General features: G+C 41.9%; 1 protein-coding gene across 1 annotated transcript in view; it reads left to right on the forward strand.

Annotated features, from left to right (window-relative positions):
• LOC141790902 (multiple epidermal growth factor-like domains protein 9) overlaps window positions 1-18,975 on the forward strand; it is a 76,007-nt gene that overhangs the window by 39,428 nt on the left and 17,604 nt on the right. The window contains exon 4 of the mRNA XM_074671055.1: window positions 11,356-11,508. Coding sequence (XP_074527156.1) covers window positions 11,356-11,508 — 153 coding nt within the window. The remainder of the gene's footprint in view (window positions 1-11,355; window positions 11,509-18,975) is intronic.

Below are 18,975 nucleotides of genomic sequence, written 5' to 3' on the forward strand. Positions count from 1 at the left end.
TGTGTGTGTGTGTGTGTGTGTGTGTGTGTGTGTGTGTGTGTGTGTGTGTGTGTGATGATAAAAAAATAATCATATAAAATAATAACAGTAAACAGTGTCGGGTCAGTATTTGTAATAATACTGCATTATCTGTGTCAAGTGAGGCATTTCCAGCAGAAATGAACTGTTGAAGTGAATATGATCATACTTTATTTTTAACATATTTCTTATATATAAAATGCTGTCAAGTGATGCACTATTCAACCATCCTTCTCATTAAGCAGAGCCAAATGATCCAATTCACTAATATATAGTATGAAATTATTTGTTGTCCTTTACTTATAGAGTGGACATTCAGCAAGCAGACCAAGTGACGCAACATCTTCTACATCCTCAACAGTGACACAAACCATACAGCAGGCATTTCAGAAGCAGGCTGCTTATGCACCTACATTAAAATTTGCCAAAGACTTCACTGCAGCCCTCTCATATTTTAATGCAAAGGACATGATGCCTTTTCATTTGATTGTGTTGTTCTTTACTTTATATTATGTTGCTAAATAAAACTGTTGTTAAATGATTTAAGTGTATTTAAGTACTTTTTGAACATTTTGTGAACATTATAACAATACTGCAATAATATTGATAACTGCGATAATTTTAGTCACAATAACCATGATATGAAATTTTCATATCATAACATCCCTACTCTGAAATAAGGATCGTGGACATTATTGAAGGCCCTATGAGGACTTAACAAGTGATCTTGAAGTAGTCTTACTTTCATATATATTTAGAATAGAATAGAACAGAATAGAATATCATTTATTTTTTGTCACAGCAGCTCACAAAAAAATGTGCAGTAATGCAATAACAATAAAAATAGAATATGATAATAGATCATAAAATTAGAAATTTGAAGAAATATAAAGAAATGTAACAAATATAGAAAAGAAAAATTTATTACTATTTACATATTTATATAGGAACTTGGGGAGTACAGAGCTTTCTCTGTTGCTGCCCCCACCCTCGTGAATGCTTTACCACTAAAAATCCATACCTATCCCAGCCCCTCCACTTTCAAAATACTCATCAAAACCCACCTTTTTAAAAATGCTTTTATTGTTTGATTGTCTCTGAATTTACTTGGTTGTTTTTATCTTGCTGCTTTTAAATTCCTGTTTTATTTTCTGTGTTTTTTTTATATGCTTCTTTATTATTAACCTGTGTAAAGCATCTTTGAGTATCTTTAAAAGTGCTTGATAAATAAAATGTATTTTTATTATTATTGTTATTATTATTATTATTATAAATATATTCACCTTTTATATAATCCAAGATTTAAAATGAGATCATCAGCACCAAAATCAGGTATTTCTGAATGATGTTTCTAAGTATCTGTGGTTCCCAAGACAACATGAATCCATTTATAGCACGTAGACCAAAAGTGGCTCTGATGGTACAATACTGGCTGCCAAAGTTTAGCAGAGAGAAGTGAGTGGACCAAGTGAAAAGAGAGACCTGTGTTTTTCTCTGATTGAAGGGATTCCTGTGATTTATGTGGTGGACACTGGGGCAGCACTGTCAGACAGGAAAAGGACAGAAGAGCAGAAGAAAGATAGACTGGTAATCATGGGCTAAACATGGGTTAAACAGTTTGTGATTCTGAGCACATGTGGGTCTTCAACACTACTGGTTCCAGCCACAGGTGTCACTGGAACCAACTACAGCAATGGTCCTCACAGCACCTTCCAATCAGGCTGTTGCCAAAGCACAGCTCCTCTTCTCTCTAAATGAGTCACAAAAATAAACAAATCACCAAAATGTTCAACAGCAGCTTCTTGTGATGTCTTGGGGTGAAAAAGGGCTTTGTCTTCACCTTGGAGCACTTTTTTAGTGTATCTGTCACTTTTATTCCCTGTTGAAGCGGAAAAAAGTTCCCTTTTGATGGTCCAGCTAATTTTTCTTTCCCATCCTTGGTTCGTAACAACGTAGCTTCAAAAACTTTCAGAGGTTTGACCAGCAAAGTGAAGAATGGGAGACCTTCAGGGGGCAGAGGGAAATGAGGCTTTAGCAAGTTGACACCTCTCTGCCAAGTACTGGCGCTAACCTGCTGTGTTTGCTGAGAGAGTCTGGAAGTACACAGACCTACACTCTCTCTGAGGTCAATATTTACTCTGGAAACACAACTGAAGAGCAATTTCAGGTTCATTAGAGAGGGACAAAAGGGAAATCTTTGAGGTAGAATGTCTGTTTCAAGGTGGGTTTAGTTCCTCTGTGCCCTCCATGTCATGTGAAGAGGATTTCTGCTCAACTCCCAGAAGTCAGGCTTTAAACCTCCAGGTAGTAACAGGATGAAGAAAAGGTGGCGGGGTTAGGGATTCTGGTGGTGGGGGCAGTTTGAGAAGCCATATGTCTTCCTGTTATAATGCAGGGGCAGATGGAGGGCTGCAGCCCGGCCCAGGCTTAGTGCACACTCTGCTGTGGATTAACATAGCTCAGGTTTGACAGCTTCTTCTAAAGTCTGACCCTGGCCTCCCCAGAGCCGCTACACAGGAACACACTGTGCTTTTGCAAATGACACACTATACTAAACTTTGGAGCTCAAATAAACATGACAGGGACTCGTCACCGCTGGCAGGACAGAGACACAGTGTCCCAACACTGTCTCCGACTCAAGGAACATGGAGAGATAGAATGAAAGAGGCACAGCGTTTTCCCCCTCAGGGTGCACATGTTTAAACCTGCCAGTGTGAGGCACCCCTGACATCAGCTTGACCAGCTCAAGAAACACCTGTATTAAACACATTGAAGAGCAGGGATTACTTTCAACGTTTGGTGAAAAGATCTTAGAGGATTTCTGAAATGATGATGTCATCGTGTAAAGATCTCCTTACTGGTTCATGACATGTTGTAGGGGCGGACCTCAAACACTAAGGTCTGCCCATAGCTCTGCACTCGACAGTCCTCCAGAAGGCTGGCCAATCAGAGGGAAGGGAGTTTGTGGAACGGGAGCCCTGTCTGCAGTTCAACTCCATTCTGTTGCATGTTGACTGCGTTTGTTAACTCACACCGGCTGTGTGTTCAGCCCGACAAGCAGTGTTGACAGACAGCCGGAGTCACAGACCGAGGAGTTCCTGCTCCCACCCCATTGATCAGTCTCCATTCATGTTGGGCTGTAAAACCTCAAACCTGTTGGCTCCTGGGGCCTGTACTACGAAGCTGGATTAGCTCTTAGAGAGATAACTTCCAGGATAAGTTTCAGGTTTTCAGTACTACGAATGTGTATCTCTTTTTACCCTGACATGTTGCCCCGGTAACTGATGCTGAACGCCAAACCTGGTCTGGAGCAGGTTAAGTTCCAGGATAAGAGCTCACGGGGTGTGACAGACCGCCCACTGACCAATCCGTTCTCTTGGGCGGTCATAAAAGACCAATCAGTCACCAATTTGCTCAGCTGGAGTGAAGTCCTCCCGTGCGGGACCGCCCCCTGTCTTTTCTGTCAACATTTTTCTTATGGGCTGTGAACAAACAATATCTTACTGATCATCATAACTGAGACATTGTCAGGGAAAAGTAGAAATGTGTGCAAATGGAATCTTTCATACTGACCACTTTGAAGGATGTTTTTATATTTATTTTTATTTGCTCCCACGTCCTTTTTTCCCCACTGCTATTGCATCTGCAATACAAACTGCCTATAATGAGCGTTTTCCTTGGGATTTGTAGGAAAGTGGACTCTTTGTAATTATGAGGTTGGATATGATGCTGATCACACACACACTGACTGACAACATGAATGAATAAGGACCTGACTGCCCGTGTCGTCACATGATGAGATAGGTCTATTAATATCAGCATTTAGGAAATTTACGCATTCACAGAGTCGGCGATTTTTTGCCAGCAATCCCTCCGGCTTCTCGCGACCACAGTCTTGTTTCTCCTGGCCTGGATTATACTGCAGTACTCCTCATATTTTTGCAGGATTAACTGCTTCTCCTCCTCTGTAAAGTAGGCTCCTCTCTTCTCCATTGTGGAAAATGCTCCGGGGCCACTAAGCACCCCCATTTTATGTGTGCGCGCACAGATCCCAGCCGGATTCACTTAACGAGTTGATAACGAGCTTCGTAGTACAGCAGATCTGGATGACGCAGATCCGGTGAAGTTCAGCGAGTTGTCGCAGAGTTATCCTGGATGACTAAATCCAGCTTCGTAGTACAGGCCCCAGGTCTGGCTCCGCTCATTATGTCTGTTTATCATAAGAGTCAAGATAAATACAAACTGATTCTGACACAGTCTGTTTTTATTTTGTAAGTCACTGGGTGTTTTTAGGTAGTTTCTGGTCACGACGTCCTGTCCCATGTTGGGACGCTGTTCCCTACGCTGAATTTATGCGTCACAGCTTCGCATCCGTCAAAACTTGGATGGCTGGGTACAACCTGCAACATGACGGACCAGCCACGCAGCCAGACCGCAACGGTGCAGATCCAGTGTGAGTTGACAGCTTACTTAAATGGAAACCTATCTGATCCGTTGCAGTTACGGACTGGAGACACACTGGAGACAGACTGGAGATGGACTGCAGACACATCTGGAGTAATGTAGCTGTTGAGGAGGCCGCAGCTATAACACAGTATTCCAGACAGAAACTGAAAAAATGGTTTTCTAAAACACCACTGAGAGAGATGGAAATTTTCTTTGGTGGAGCTTGTCAATCAAAATCTTGCTCATAAACTACAGTGGGAGAGAGCGTTGTGCTCGTTGGATGAGAGATCAGCATGGATATGAGAAGTGTGAGATTACAGAGGTACATTTTACATATTACAGAGTGAGATGCTGCAAGTCAGAAAAGTTCAGGAGGCTAACGCTCCAACTAAGGATGTGTCGCAGTAGTCCCGAGAGAAAGAGCGACAGGATGGCGATAAAAGACAACAGAGATCATGGAGAGGATCAAAGGATGGAGCGACTGAGATGAACGGGATCAAAAAAAGTACATTTTGTCTGTTTTTGGATGAAAAACAGGAAGAGAGACATGTAAGAGGAGAGTCCACTCTTCTTAGGTAGTTTGGTGTTTACAGAGTCATAGGAGACTAAATTATTTGGGTCTAGAAAGATCCTTCAAGATGCACTGGCAGCCAGTGAGTTAATTGTGATAATTTTATGATGCATTAATTTGCGGTGTAATATATCGTTATCGATATAATTATTGCGTTAAAGTGACAGCCTTAAATAAAAAACAAAATATGTTTCCTCGTCCAAAACGAAGCTGTTTCTCTTCATGTCTGACCCACAGTTCGTTTCAGAAACACTTCCCTTCAGGTCAAACTGCTCTTTAACCTGCGATGTACAGGTCTGTTGAGGAGCTGATTCCATACGTTAGCTGCTCGTCTGTTGACTCATAGCTGATCTATGGTGAAATGCTACTTTATGATGCGTGCTGTGTGTGCAGCACCCTGTGGACAGGTTTAGTCATGTCTACAGCAGCTCCTCCGACCATGGAGGCAAAACAAGTCAACCACAAACACTGCATGGAGCGAATGCCTTCGTAGATATTTACAAGGACAACAATAAATGACTTCAGGACTGTGTTGACTGAAGTGAAGGTAGGTTTGAAAAACAGGGGGATTGAATCAGGACTGTAGAAGATCGACACTTAGATGCTTTATTTGTCCCAGGGGAAATTCAGGCACCCAGTTGCAGCTTACAAGACTAATGACAGCATGAAGCAACTGTTACACCTGACACCACCTGCTCCCCCTCCAGCCTTTGTATTTACCTAAAAAAAACTAAAATGAAGTCCTAAAACACAAAAACAAGAATTAAAGCTGCAAACAATTCAGATCAGGTCTGTGAAAAAACAAAACCAAATCGGACCCATGCAAACAGTTTCAAGAAGAGATTTAGCTTTGTACTGTAAAGATAGGTCAGTGTCTGAAAACAGCTCTCAGAAAGTGCATGTTGTGTCCAAAAACAAGTTCAAACAGGTGTGTGAGTTAGTCTCTTTAGGCTAAGAGAAATCACTTTGGTACAAGTCAAAGTCCTCTTTTCTGACCCTGACGTAAAACGTGTTTGATATGTGAAGTATATTACCTGTTTGGTGTGCTGTTATCTGTTACACTTATTGAAGATGGTCATGGCTGAGGGGAATGACAGAAAATCAGACCCAAGTGAAAGAGCCCACTGGGCCTGAACCGCATCCTGTCTTTTGCTCATGCGCTCCATTTCTGATCCTGAGAGGTGAACACAATCATCTGCTGCAGCCATGTAACCTGATCTAACTTTAGTCAGATAAGTCATGTTGAAAAGATCAAAAACTTTCATTTAGCAGAAAGGCTGCAGAGAGCGATGCAGAGGCTGCCCCCCCCCCCCCCCCCCCCCCCCCCCCCCCCCGTGGCTGAGCAGTGACACTTGGGCTAGTCTTCAAGTTTTTTGTCTGTTTGTTATCATGTGCTTATATGCTGAGGTGTTTTTTTCTTGATCTCAAACTACGCCCCCTGTTGGGAATAGTCTGGAATTGCCCTGTTTTTTTTCCCTCTCTTCTCCCAATGTTGTTTTTTTCATATCTATTGCAAAGGGGGTGCTGGGTAGCTGGCGAGCTCCTAGGTTCATCTCATTTCTGTGTTTCCCCCTGTTTGTTTTCTTATATCTCTTGAAAGGGATGTAACTGAAATGAAATTTCCCTCTTTTCTGTTGACAATCGAAGATGGCTGCCCCCCCATTCTAAACAGTTATCAAACTCCTGTAATAATCACTTAATAGGCACTTCTGACAAATGTTTGTAACACTAAATCAGCTGTATACATAATATTGTTCAACTTATATTTGTACAAGTGCTGCCACAGTGTTATCTACATCCCTTGTGTGGTATCTGTGAACTAAACGCAGGGTGTGCTAACAACAGCTAACACCACAGCCCTGGTATGTCAGCACAGTTAGCAGACATGTAGAGGGTGTCTGTGAATCTGCCCGATTAGTCTCTCCGACGGGCACAAGATGACGTAATGGTCAAACACATCAAGTAGTGACATGAGCAGCATGGACAGTAAACGCAACAATAAGCAAATCAATAAATCGCTTTGTGAGTGAGGTTGTTCCAACATTTTTAAGCTGTGGCACAATTGATTTAATTTAGCTGAGTTTCATTATCATGACGTAAGATTAATGTCACTGTTACACATTTCTGAATACAGTCAGAGTTATATCAAAGTTGATTTTACTGTCCGTTCATCAGATGGAGCTTTGAACACATTGTTTTTCCCTTCTTGGGGCCTGAGCCCGCCAACTGAGCAAAGGCCCTGTTGAAACCCTTGGGTTTATTATTATTTTTCTGTGTGTGCCTTTAACTACAAATTGTGTGCCTTTCACTTGAAAAAATGCGAACACCATCCATCCATCCATTTTCTTCCGATTATCCAGGGTCGGGTCGCGGGGGCAGCAGCCTGAGCAGGGAAGCCCAGACTTCCTTCTCCCTAGCCACTTCATCCAGCTCTTCCGGGGGGATCCCAAGACGTTCCCAGGCCAGCCGAGAGATGTAGTCTCTCCAGCGTGTCCTGGGTCTGGGTTCAGTCTTGGTGAAAAATTTATGATTCCACCGCTGGCCCAAAAATGAGTGCTCCATAGCGCCCCCTAGGGTCTTAAAACTGCTGCCCCTTGGGCTACTTTGAGCTACAGCCCAAATTTGGTGTACATAACTACCATGTGTAGTTCTACAAAAAAGTCTGTTACAGCTATTGTGATTTCCAAACACGAACTTCGCTATTTGGAAACTAGTCCTAGGTTTTTTCTCACATCAACTCCAAACTTGGCCTGTGTATACTAGACACATTGTAAATCAATAATCGGATTTGTAGAATATTAATGGGCGCAAGGGCTTAAAGTTCAGCATTTTGTCAACTTTGTCCAATCTGCACGAAAACGGACACACATGTTCAGTGTTGCGCCCCGGACGCAGCCATGTTATTATTTTCCCCTGGAAGTACAGCGCCCCCAAATGGTAATGGCAACTTATGTACTTTCTGTTCTACTACCCCCTTTAACTCAAGGCCTGCAGCTGCAACTCCCAAGTTTCACATCACACACACATTCTCAAAAACAGCAGTTATATTATGCAGCTTTTTGCTGAAAACTCAATAGACACTCAGCAGTTATTTGATAAGTACGTGGGTAAACAGGATTGATCATTTAGCTTTAAAACAAAACCTGGTGTCCATTTTTCCTTCGTACTGGGTGATCTGTAGTCTCTCAGGAGCTCGCAACCTTTTGCAAGTACACACATTATCACATGGCCGCAATAAACGCATATTGATATAAGAAGTGTGAGAGTAACACTTTATTCAATGCCACAACTTCCTTCAAAACCTTAAGGAATTTTTCCCAAGTGAGTGTGTGATATATAAGCATAAATATTTGTCATAGCTAGCCTCTGAAACTTGCCCACAAACTTACCTTGACAGGTTTCTAGACTCCAAATCCAGAAATGTGGTCTCAGTGAAAATGCTGTAGGCTGGTGAAGTAGATACTGATGGTGATCAAATGTGCTCAATATTGTTAACACATCCCAGTCTCCTCAGATATCTGTCTAACATGAGTCTGGTTTTGTCCAAGATTTCTGCCCGTTAAAGGGAAGCTGTTCCTCTCCATTGTAACTTGCTAAATGCTGCAGTGCTCTGTACTCATGGTGGGTTAAGATGAGAACAGACTCCTTGTGGAAAGTGTCTTGAGATAATGTTTGTTATGATTTGGCACTAGACAAATAAAGATTAATTGATTGATTGGTTGATTGATTCGTTGATTGCTGAATTTGCGTTCAGTCATGTTGTTTCAACCAAGATCAGTTTTAAAAACCTCGTTCAAGTTGTTAACAAGAAAGAAGAAGAAAATTTCCAAAATTCCCTGGGAATTTTCAGTAAAATATAATTAAGTTGATAAAAAAAAAACCTCTGGAATTTACTCCCGAGATAAGATTCCCATGGAAGTTTTAAGGAAACTTTCCTGGAATTTACTGGAAACTTCCCACCCCTTTGCAGCCATAGTGGAGCATCTGGAGTTTTCTGTCTGACTGGCTTGCAGGCATTGCTTCACTCAAGTATTAAAAAGTGCAAACCCCAATTCCAATGAAGTTGTGATTTCGTGTAAAATGCAAATAAAAACAGAAATCAATGGTTTGCAAATCCTCTTTAACCTATATTCAACTAAATACATCACAAAGAAAAGATATTTAATGCAAACTGATAAACTTTATTGTTTTTGTGCAAATATTTGCTCATTGGGAAATGGATGCCTGCAACACGTTTCAAAACAGTGGGGACAGGAGCAACAAAAGACTGGACAAGTTGATGACTTCTCAAAGAACATGTGTTTGAAACATTCCACAGGTGAACAAGTGAATTGGAAACAGGTGAGTGTCATGATTGGGTATAAAAGGAGCATCCCCAAAAAGCTCAGCTGCTCAAAAGTAAAGATGGGGCAAGGATCACCACTTTGTGAACAACTGCATAAAAAAAGTCCAACAGTTTAAGAACAGTGTTTTTTAACATTCAGCTGCAAGGTACTTAGGGATTCCATCATCTACAGTCCATAATATCATCAAAAGATTCAGAGAATCTGGACAACTGTCTACACGTAAGCAGCAAGGCAGGATACAAATGTTGAATGCCGCCGCCTTTTCTGGGCCCGAGCACATTTGAAGTGGTCAGATGCAAAGTGGAAAAGTGTGCTGTGGTCTGATGAGTTCATGTTTCATATTGTTTTTAGTAAACATGGGAGCTGTGTCTTCCAGGTAAAACAGGAAAAAGACCATCCGGATTGTTCCCAGTGCCCATGGTATGGGGTGTGTCAGTTCCTATAGTATGGTGGTGTGTCAGTTCCCATGGTATGGGGATGTGTCAGTTTCAGTGGTATGGGGTGTGTCAGTTACCATGGTATGGTGGTGTGTCAGTTACTATGGTATAGGGATGTGTCAGTTACCATGGTATGGTGGTGCATCAGTTTCACTGGTATGGGGGTGTGTCAGTTTCCATGACATGGGATGTGTCAGTTACCATGGTATTGAGATGTGTCAGTTACCATGGTACTGATATGTGTCAGTTACCATGGTATTGATATGTGTCAGTTACCATGGTATTTGGATGTGTCAGTTACCATGGTATTGATATGTGTCAGTAACCATGGTATTGATATGTGTCAGTTACCATGGTATTGGGAATGTGTCAGTTACCATGGTATTGGGGTGTGTCAGTTACCATTGTGTTGGGACGTGTCAGTTACCATGGTATTGGGATGTGTCACTTACCATGGTATTGATATGTGTCAGTAACCATGGTATTGATATGTGTCAGTTACCATGGTATTGATATGTGTCAGTAACCATGGTATTGATATGTGTCAGTTACCATGGTATTGGGAATGTGTCAGTTACCATGGTATCGGGGTGTGTCAGTTACCATGGTATTGGGAATGTGTCAGTTACCATGGTGTTGGGACGTGTCAGTTACCATGGTATTGATATGTGTCAGTTACCATGGTTTTGGGGTGTGGTAGTCCTACAGTTACAATGGTATTGGGATGTGTCATTTACCATGGATTTGTGGTGTGGTAGTCCCCATGGTATGGGCATGTGTCAGTTACCATGGTTTTGTGGGTCTTGTCTTTTTGGGGTATTTAATTGAATATAGGCTGAAGAGGATTTGCAAATCATATATTTTTGATTTTAGTTACATTCAACACAACGTCCCAACTTTGTTAAAATCAGGGTTTGTAGAAGACCAAGTGAGGAATGTTAATAACAAACAAAGTAGACAAGATTATTCCACCTTAAAAATGGAGTCACAAGGAAAAGGTCTCCAAAACATACATGTTGTACTGACTTCATCCACTAGCTTGTATCTGACATGAATGGACTTGAAATGAAAGTGCTGCTGTGGAATCCTTTCTGCATATGTGCACGTGTCTAACATTCTTTTTTGGGGTTTTCCATGATCCATCCACACACCACCATCACCACCACCACCACCCTCAGATTTTATCCTTGGTGTCCATTAGTTCACACTGGATTTACAGAGGAACAAAACAAATCTTTTGACCTTTGCTGGCTGCTCTACCTGGTGTAATACATGTTCCTGTTGAAAGCACCTCTCATTCACTGTGTGTAATGTTGAGTTTGAATAAGTGTGATCAAAATCTCAACTGATACCAGGCTCTTTTATTTTGAAACTGAAGCAAGTTGTTTGTGTAGTAAACAAAAGAAGGAACTCAAGAGTCTGACCAAATTGGAAAAAAAGAAAAAGTAGGAGGCAGGGTTATGTAACCCTCTTATCTCACCTTTTCTTTACAGGTCAAACACCTCTCTAATCATGTGACCTTTGTTCCCTCCTCCAGGAGTGTGTCTGAACTGTGAGGGGAACACGCAGGGATCCAACTGTGAGGAGTGTAAGCCTGGTTTCCACCGCAGCCCTTCAGCCGCAGCCCTGACCGAAGCCTGTGCACCATGTCCCTGCTCCAATGCCACCTCCACCAGTACCTGTCACATGGGTCAGTCCCTGCTGCTCTCTCTCTCTCTCACACACACACACACACACACACACACACACACACACACACACACACACACACACCTAAAACCAGACTCTAGAGCCGTGTTTCCACCAAGCAGTCCGGGTCGGTTTGTCTCGGTACGGTGCGCTTTTAGAGGCGTTTCCACACACTCATCCCGGGACGGATCCCTAAAAACCGAGACGAGCCGTACCACTTTTTGGGGACCCTTTCGTATGGGTGCCAGACTGAACCGATCCGCTCCCGGGAGGTGGAGCAACACACTGCAGACAGTTGATTGGTCAAAAGAATCGTCACTTACCCCGACAGCGGCTGCATTTCTCCTGGCGGCACAGAGACTTCTCTGAAACAAAGCTTGATTGCACTTTGTAACAGAGAGCTACATGAAAATCACAGAGAGGACGAAATGCTGCATGTCTTCCATCTGTGCTCTTTGTTTACTGTGTCGCGTTTTCTTCTTTGTTGGATTTAATAGCGGGGTAAGCTGCTACGGCGTCGCGCCATTGTTTAACAGCTGCGGCTTCCGGCATCTGGCTTACACGCCGCCTACCACGAGAGGGCACAGTTTGCTGTGGAAACGCAAACGGGATCAGACCTAACTGTCCCAAACCGTCCCAAACCGTACTGAACCGACCCGGACTGCTTGGTGGAAATGCGGCTTAGGTCTACCGTTTCTGAACCACTGTAGGGTTATGCAGGCTTTTTCATCTTTGTGATTCAAAGACTGTTTTATTTCACTGTTAAAGAGAGAAATTAGTTTTCCTTGACCCTAACGACACAACCTCAGACCAGAATGCTCTGTGTCAGTGCTGTAAAAATCTTAGTGGTAAACTATGCAGCTCATTCATCGGGCACATTGTGGCACAATGGAAAACAAAGATGTGATCTGCAGGTCTACCACGGTAACATGTAGAAGTAAATGGCTCCAGTTCAAAGCTTAAAGAGGGGTCTCTATCATAGATATATACAAACACTATATGGGTAGTGCGTGCTGTGAGCCATTGGGAAGAAACGTCGTCACACAGTGGCCATCTTGGGACAGGGCTGCTCGATCACTCAGCATTAAAGTCAGTGGAGCATAGACTTTGAAGTAACTGTAGACTGCACAGTTTTCAATCAATTTTCCAACGACTTGGTTTTTTATAAACGTCAGAGATGTATTTGTTTTACTGCATACTTGAGAATAATTAAAACCATTGAAGTTGATGTAGAATTACATTAAGTAAATGGGTAAAGCAATTGCTACACACAAACACACACACACACACACACACACACACACACACACACACACACACACACACACACACACACACACACACACACACACACACACACACACATATTTACAGTAGATAATAATAATGATAAAGAATAATGATAAATTAATAAAAATGAATAACACCTCCCCCCCTGTCAAAGCAAGGGAAAAAAAAAACCTGTATGGAGACACACAGTTGAAGCTGCAGCTGCAACCAATGCCATGTGGTGCAGCCTTGGCTTGAAGAACAGGAATACAACTAAAACACATTTTTTAACTTAATGTCATCACCTCTGACGGTAAAATGCTCCCAGGTTTGTGAAACAGCAGTGAGTGGACAGAAGAGATCAGCAAGTGGACAGATATTAGGTGGACAGACGTTTTTAGTAGAGAAATCTGCATGTACCCAGAGAGGAAACACAACTCTCACTTGATGCTCATGACTGCATTATCCGTGGACACTTATCAGACTGTGACAGACCAGGATGTAAACATTGTTTCATAATATCCCCTTATTTTACTTTGGTCATAAAATCCTTTTCTGTTAATCATAATTTAAAGGTTCACTCATTATTTACTGTCCATAGTGAGTCCATGATTGGTCACAACCTCGGCCCCAAACCAACTTTTTCATGAAATAAGCAAATTTCAAATCTGTAATTTTAGTATCAACTGCTTGTTTGTAGTCAAACCTGGTTAACTGAGGTTGGATAAATAATACACATTTAATTACACACACGCAGACGTCGCTGGTGTATCAGTGTAAAGTGTGACCCTGTTAACTGGTGCCTCTCGGACGCTAATCACGGCTGCTGTCGGCTGAAAGTCACCAGTTAGCATGGTCGCTATTAACGCCAAAACACCAGTTGCACTGTAACGGTCAAAACTTAGCAGAAGTTGCCTCTCTTGTGTCGTATCGTTTTTGACAGCTGTCCACGGAAAAAACATAGATTTTGATGTTTGTAACAGGTTGAATTTAGTGTTCAAAAAACGCTAATTCATCTGAATGAATGAAGCTAAACGCTGCTTCTGCAGCCGAGATGTGTGTGCATCTTTATGATGATGTAGGCTGATAATCCCTTTATATAGAAAGTGCAAAAAGGTCCGTGAGAAAGAAGATGATGACAGCTTTTCCATCATTCTCCAGTTCAGCCAGTCTCCACCTCCACAGGGTCCAGGACTGAGCTTCTTCAGCAGCCTGTTCAGTCTCTGTCTCCTGGATCCTGTCTGCTCACAGCAGGCGAAGCTCTTCCAAGCTTCAGCGTTGGTGTTGGTGTCTGGTGCTAGCTCTGTTAGCCATGTCTGTGAATAGCATGATGCTACTCTGCCCTCTGGTATTCTATGGAATGAATATCCTATCTTTAATCAAGAGCATTTTTCATTGATTTGAGAGCAGTATTTTATTGATTTCCTGCTCAGATTTTGTGATATTGTCTCTGAAAACTCTGCTCTTGCGCTCAAATTTGCTCTGCACGTGCTCAAACTGTGTCCTCTTGATCGGTTACAATGCTGCACGTGCTCAAACTGTGTCCTCTTGCTCGTTACAATGCTGCTTGCTCAGATTTCCTGTGCTCACAGATCTCTGTCTGCGCTCCAATGATTTTTGGATCGACCAATAGGAGGCTGAGTAGTATTGACCAATCAGAATGTCCCTGTTTGTTTACGGGTGCGTTTGCTGTTTTTCCCGGAGCGTTCTATACAGGCGGGCACTCTTTCAACCTGGTTTATGTTTTTGGTGTGCTGGTGGTGAAAATGATGTCACCATCATGAAGCTTGCGGGACTTAGCGCTCTGCAAAGAGCACTGTGTCATGCGGTTATGGTTATACAATATAACTATTTCAGTAAAAACACAGACGCTTGTGTATTTATTGAATGATATTTGATTCAAACAGTAAACAAAAAAATTAAAGAAATTACTTTAATTACAGCCCCAGGGGTCGGGGGTGATAAACCAGGGGGTGATTTCAGTCGATCTAAAACGCAAACTTTGGAAAACGGCCTCCAGAGTGGGATTTTTCTCAAACACTGCCGACACCGTTGCTGTGTAAACAGTAAGATGTCACACTCCGCTTCGCGCTTCACACATACAACAGGACAACAGTACCAATGTTACGATTGTCGTGGCGACCAACTGTGTTTTGTTTGTGCTGCTCAATGAATCTGTGACTGTCTTTAACAGAATGAGCATCTGTTGCTCCACTTCTGCTTTGAGCATTCACCAACACACCAGATGATCGGCTAAGCTCTTCTTCAGTGGCGATCTACCAAAAGCTGCTTCTGGACAAGACAGTTATAGCACCACCTGCAGGCCTGGCATGCTTACTACAGCGTTTTCAGTCCCACAGCATTTCTGTGTAAATGCAGATTTTCTTGTGTTTTAGCGTTTTCAGATGAAACATTGCCGCGTAAACAGGGCCTCAGGCTCCCTGCATGGCAAACCCCCTCTCTCTCTGATTGGCTGGCCCTTTAAAGGTGAGGCTTTGTGCAGACCTTGGTGATTTGTCATGAAACAGTCAGGGGATCCTTATGAAACCTCATCATCTCAACCAGTGTCATAAAGATCTGGTGAAGATCAGACCAGTTCGGGGATTTCTACAACATATGAGTACAAAGACGTGTGAAAATCTGCACATGCTCAGTCTGAACATTCAGCATTGTTACCCCATGATTACACTATGAAAAGCAGGATAAGTATAAGTGACTTAAATATACTGAGCCCAAGGAAGCCGGAGGTATTGGTCATTTCTGCAGATGAACAAGAAACAGCAGAATAGGATGCATTTGTTTATTCATCTTTTTTCTAGCAGGTATTTGGCTAATCAGCCTGTTGCAGCAGCTTTGGTTCCTCATGTTTATTCAAAGTGTCTGGTGAGCCTTCAGGGCTTCACTGACTAAGCTCCAGCAAAAACAATAAAAACTAAAGGAAGTTTGTATCAGATTAGCCTCTGACCTAAGTTAACTCTCTTACTTTGAGCCATTTAGACCCAGAGCTCACAAACCAACGATTCCCAAGCACAGAAAAAAATCAGCTGTGTGGAGTTTTCTGACCTTACATCATGTGAAAAACAGGCTGCCAGAGCAGGACTCCTTCGCGTAGTGGTTTGGAGAGGCACAACACTCCCTAATGAGACCTGTGAATTTGACGGTTTGTGTCACTGTATGAAAAAAGAAGATTTGTTTGTCTGGGTTTGCTCTGATAGATCCCGTGTGCTCTCCAAGCACTTTTTCTGCTCGTCAACACGTTGAGTGAGCCCAGTGTCCTGGGCTCATCTCTCCCAGGCTGTGTTCAGCTCCCTCTGCTGTACACAGCTCATCCAGCTGCTGCATTAAGAGAGTCTGTGGCACAGTGAAAATCAATAGATAAAGTGGTAAAAAGAAGAGAAACTCATTGAAGGAAGGTCTGGATATAACCCTAACCTCGCTGTGTCACAGCACCTCCAGGGTTCAGATGCCCTACTTACAGCACCCAGGGGGTTCAGGTCTGGTTGGGGTATCCGTGTAATTCCTCTTTGGCTGTACATTGGCGTGCCACGAAGGAGCATACTTGGTGAAGGATGGAACTGAAAGGCTTAATGTGCCTCCAGAAAAGTTTCATGTTGCTGCCTGTTTCTCAGAGAACAAGTTTCCTCTGTCCTGTTGACACTCATGAGACTGGTGCTGTAAATTTAAGTCAGTTATTTCTGGTACACATTTGGATCTTTTCAAGCAACTTAAGCATGTGACGTCACAATGTCCAATGACCTGTCAGGAAGGAAAAAGGTACATGTGTCTGACTGAATGAGTTCTTGTCCTAATAAGCTTCACAGTGAAATACATTTCCAGCCATCATTATCTCTTATTGTGCAGCGGTATACTAAAGACAAGAGGCAGAAGAAGTGGATCACAGTCGTGCTGTGAGAAGAAGAATTAGCTGCAGTTACTCACTGGCTGCCTGTTTTACGTAAGCCAGCAGTTGTGTTTTTAGCATGAGTGATCATCTTTTTCATCATCACGCGTTTACACAGACTTTCTGCTCTCGTCTCAGATCAATTGCAGCAAAAACCAGGTAGTTAAATGCGTGAAAACAAAGTTTTACAAACACAAGCGGAATCTCACGTGTGAATGGATCCTGTAGTTAGAGCAGATGATGACTCGTGCTGTTTAATTTATTTGATTTACAGGGACAATGCATATTAATAGACATTTACAGTAAATATGCCAGAGTTAGCCAAAAGGCTAATCTTCATCTGTAGTCCCTGGCCAGATGTTAAAATGGTCAACCTAAAAAGCACAAGATGAAATAAAACAGAGCAGAATGAGAGAATGCAGAGTTCGTTATTTAAAAAAAAAAAAAAAAAAAAAAAAAAAAGAAAATAAATCAATAAAATCACACCCTAAAGTTAAACAGTACTATGATCTGAGAGAGAAGAAGAGAGAGACAGAAAGAGAGAAAGAGAAATAAAATAATAATTATAATACATAAGGGTAAATAACCACATATATGAAAAAGAGAGGCAGCTGCATAAGGTAGGTTTCCAAATCATGCAAAGCATATTAAGAATCAACAGAAAACACAAAATACAAGGCCATGCAAGTAAGACATAAGGTATACTAAGGTACTGTTAACACAGGACAGATCTATATAAAAGCATATGATTATTAAAATAAAGCATGCATGACTGGGTTGAGCAGCAGAGGAAAGAGAAACAAAACCAAAAATGCAACATAGCACAGAAAAAAACATATACAGTTGGCTCTTGCATGCACAAGACAATTTTGCAGAAGGCAGACATGATGTAGCAGGGACAGGGGTAATGGTTTTAGTGCTGGCAGTTTTGACTTTTTATAAGCCACTGTTTTAAGTAAGACCTGAATGACTGATATGTGTTGAGCTCTCTGACAGTAGATGGTATGTTATTCCATTCTCGAGAGGCTTGGACAGAGAAAACTGACTGACTAAAAGTACTTTTTCGAAGAGGGATAATGCAGTCTCCTCTTGTGACTCCTCTTGTGTGATGGGAATTTGTTCTAAGACTGACAAAATCAGAAAGCGGTGGGGGAGCCATATCGTGTGTGATTTTATAGACGAGACATGCATTTATGTGTTTTACCAAGTTTTCCCAGCTTAGAAGCTTATGCTTTTTCAGAATCTCACAATGATGAAATTGTTTTTGTTGTTTGTCAAAGACTTTAAGTGTTTGCTTATACAAAGACTGAAGTGGTTTCAAGGTTGTTTGACCAGCCTGGGACCAGCTAGTTAGACAGTAGGTCATGTGACAAAATATCATTGAATGCATGTACATCTTGGCTGCTTCGGTGGACATGGAGTTCCTGATAACTCTGAAATTTGCAAGGTTAAACTTCACCTGTTTACAGACTTGTTTTACATGTTCCCTGAATTTTAGATTAGAATCAAGAATAACACCCAGTTATTTAAATTCTTTTACAATCTGTAGCTTTTCACCTGATACAATAATATCAGGGTCTTCAGAGTCACCTGTTTTAGAGAAGAACATTCCAACTGTTTTAGATAAATTTAGTTGGAGACAGCACTGATTGAGCCATGCTGTAATTTTAGCCATTGCATTGGTCAGTTTTAGAGCTACTTCTGCTTTGGTCAAACCATGTACATACAAAACAGTGTCATCAGCATACATTTGGATATAAACCTCAGGACACACAGATGGCAAGTCATTGACATACAAACAGAATAGGAGTGGGCCCAATATGGATCCCTGCGGAACACCAGTTGACAAGTAAAGGGCTTCAGATTGATGGTTATATATTCGCACAGTTTGATATCGATTATGAAGATATGACTCTACCCATTTAAGGGCATCAGAAGAAAAATTAAATGTGGATAACTTAGATAAAAGAACCCCATGATTGACAGTGTCAAAGGCTTTCCTGAGGTCCAGAAAAACAGCACCTACAAAGCCCCAACCATCTAGTAGTGACTTGATTTTTTCGATAAGGAAGCAATTTGCAGTCTCGGTTGATTGTTTAGATCTGAAGCCAAACTGCATTGGATGCAGATGAAAAGAACTGTTGTTCAAGTAGTGTATAATTTGCTCAGCTGCCCATTTCTCTGCAACTTTGGAAATTACTGGTAAAATACTGATAGGTCTATAATTACAGGGGGAATGGGGATCACCGGATTTGTAAATTGGTGTGACAACTGCTGATTTCCATACTGTTGGAAATT

Source organism: Halichoeres trimaculatus, unplaced genomic scaffold, assembly GCF_033239565.1.
Source record: "Halichoeres trimaculatus isolate MK-OKI-2021-1 unplaced genomic scaffold, fHalTri1.1 fHalTri1_scaffold_5, whole genome shotgun sequence".
NCBI classification, from domain to species: Eukaryota; Metazoa; Chordata; class Actinopteri; order Labriformes; family Labridae; genus Halichoeres; species Halichoeres trimaculatus.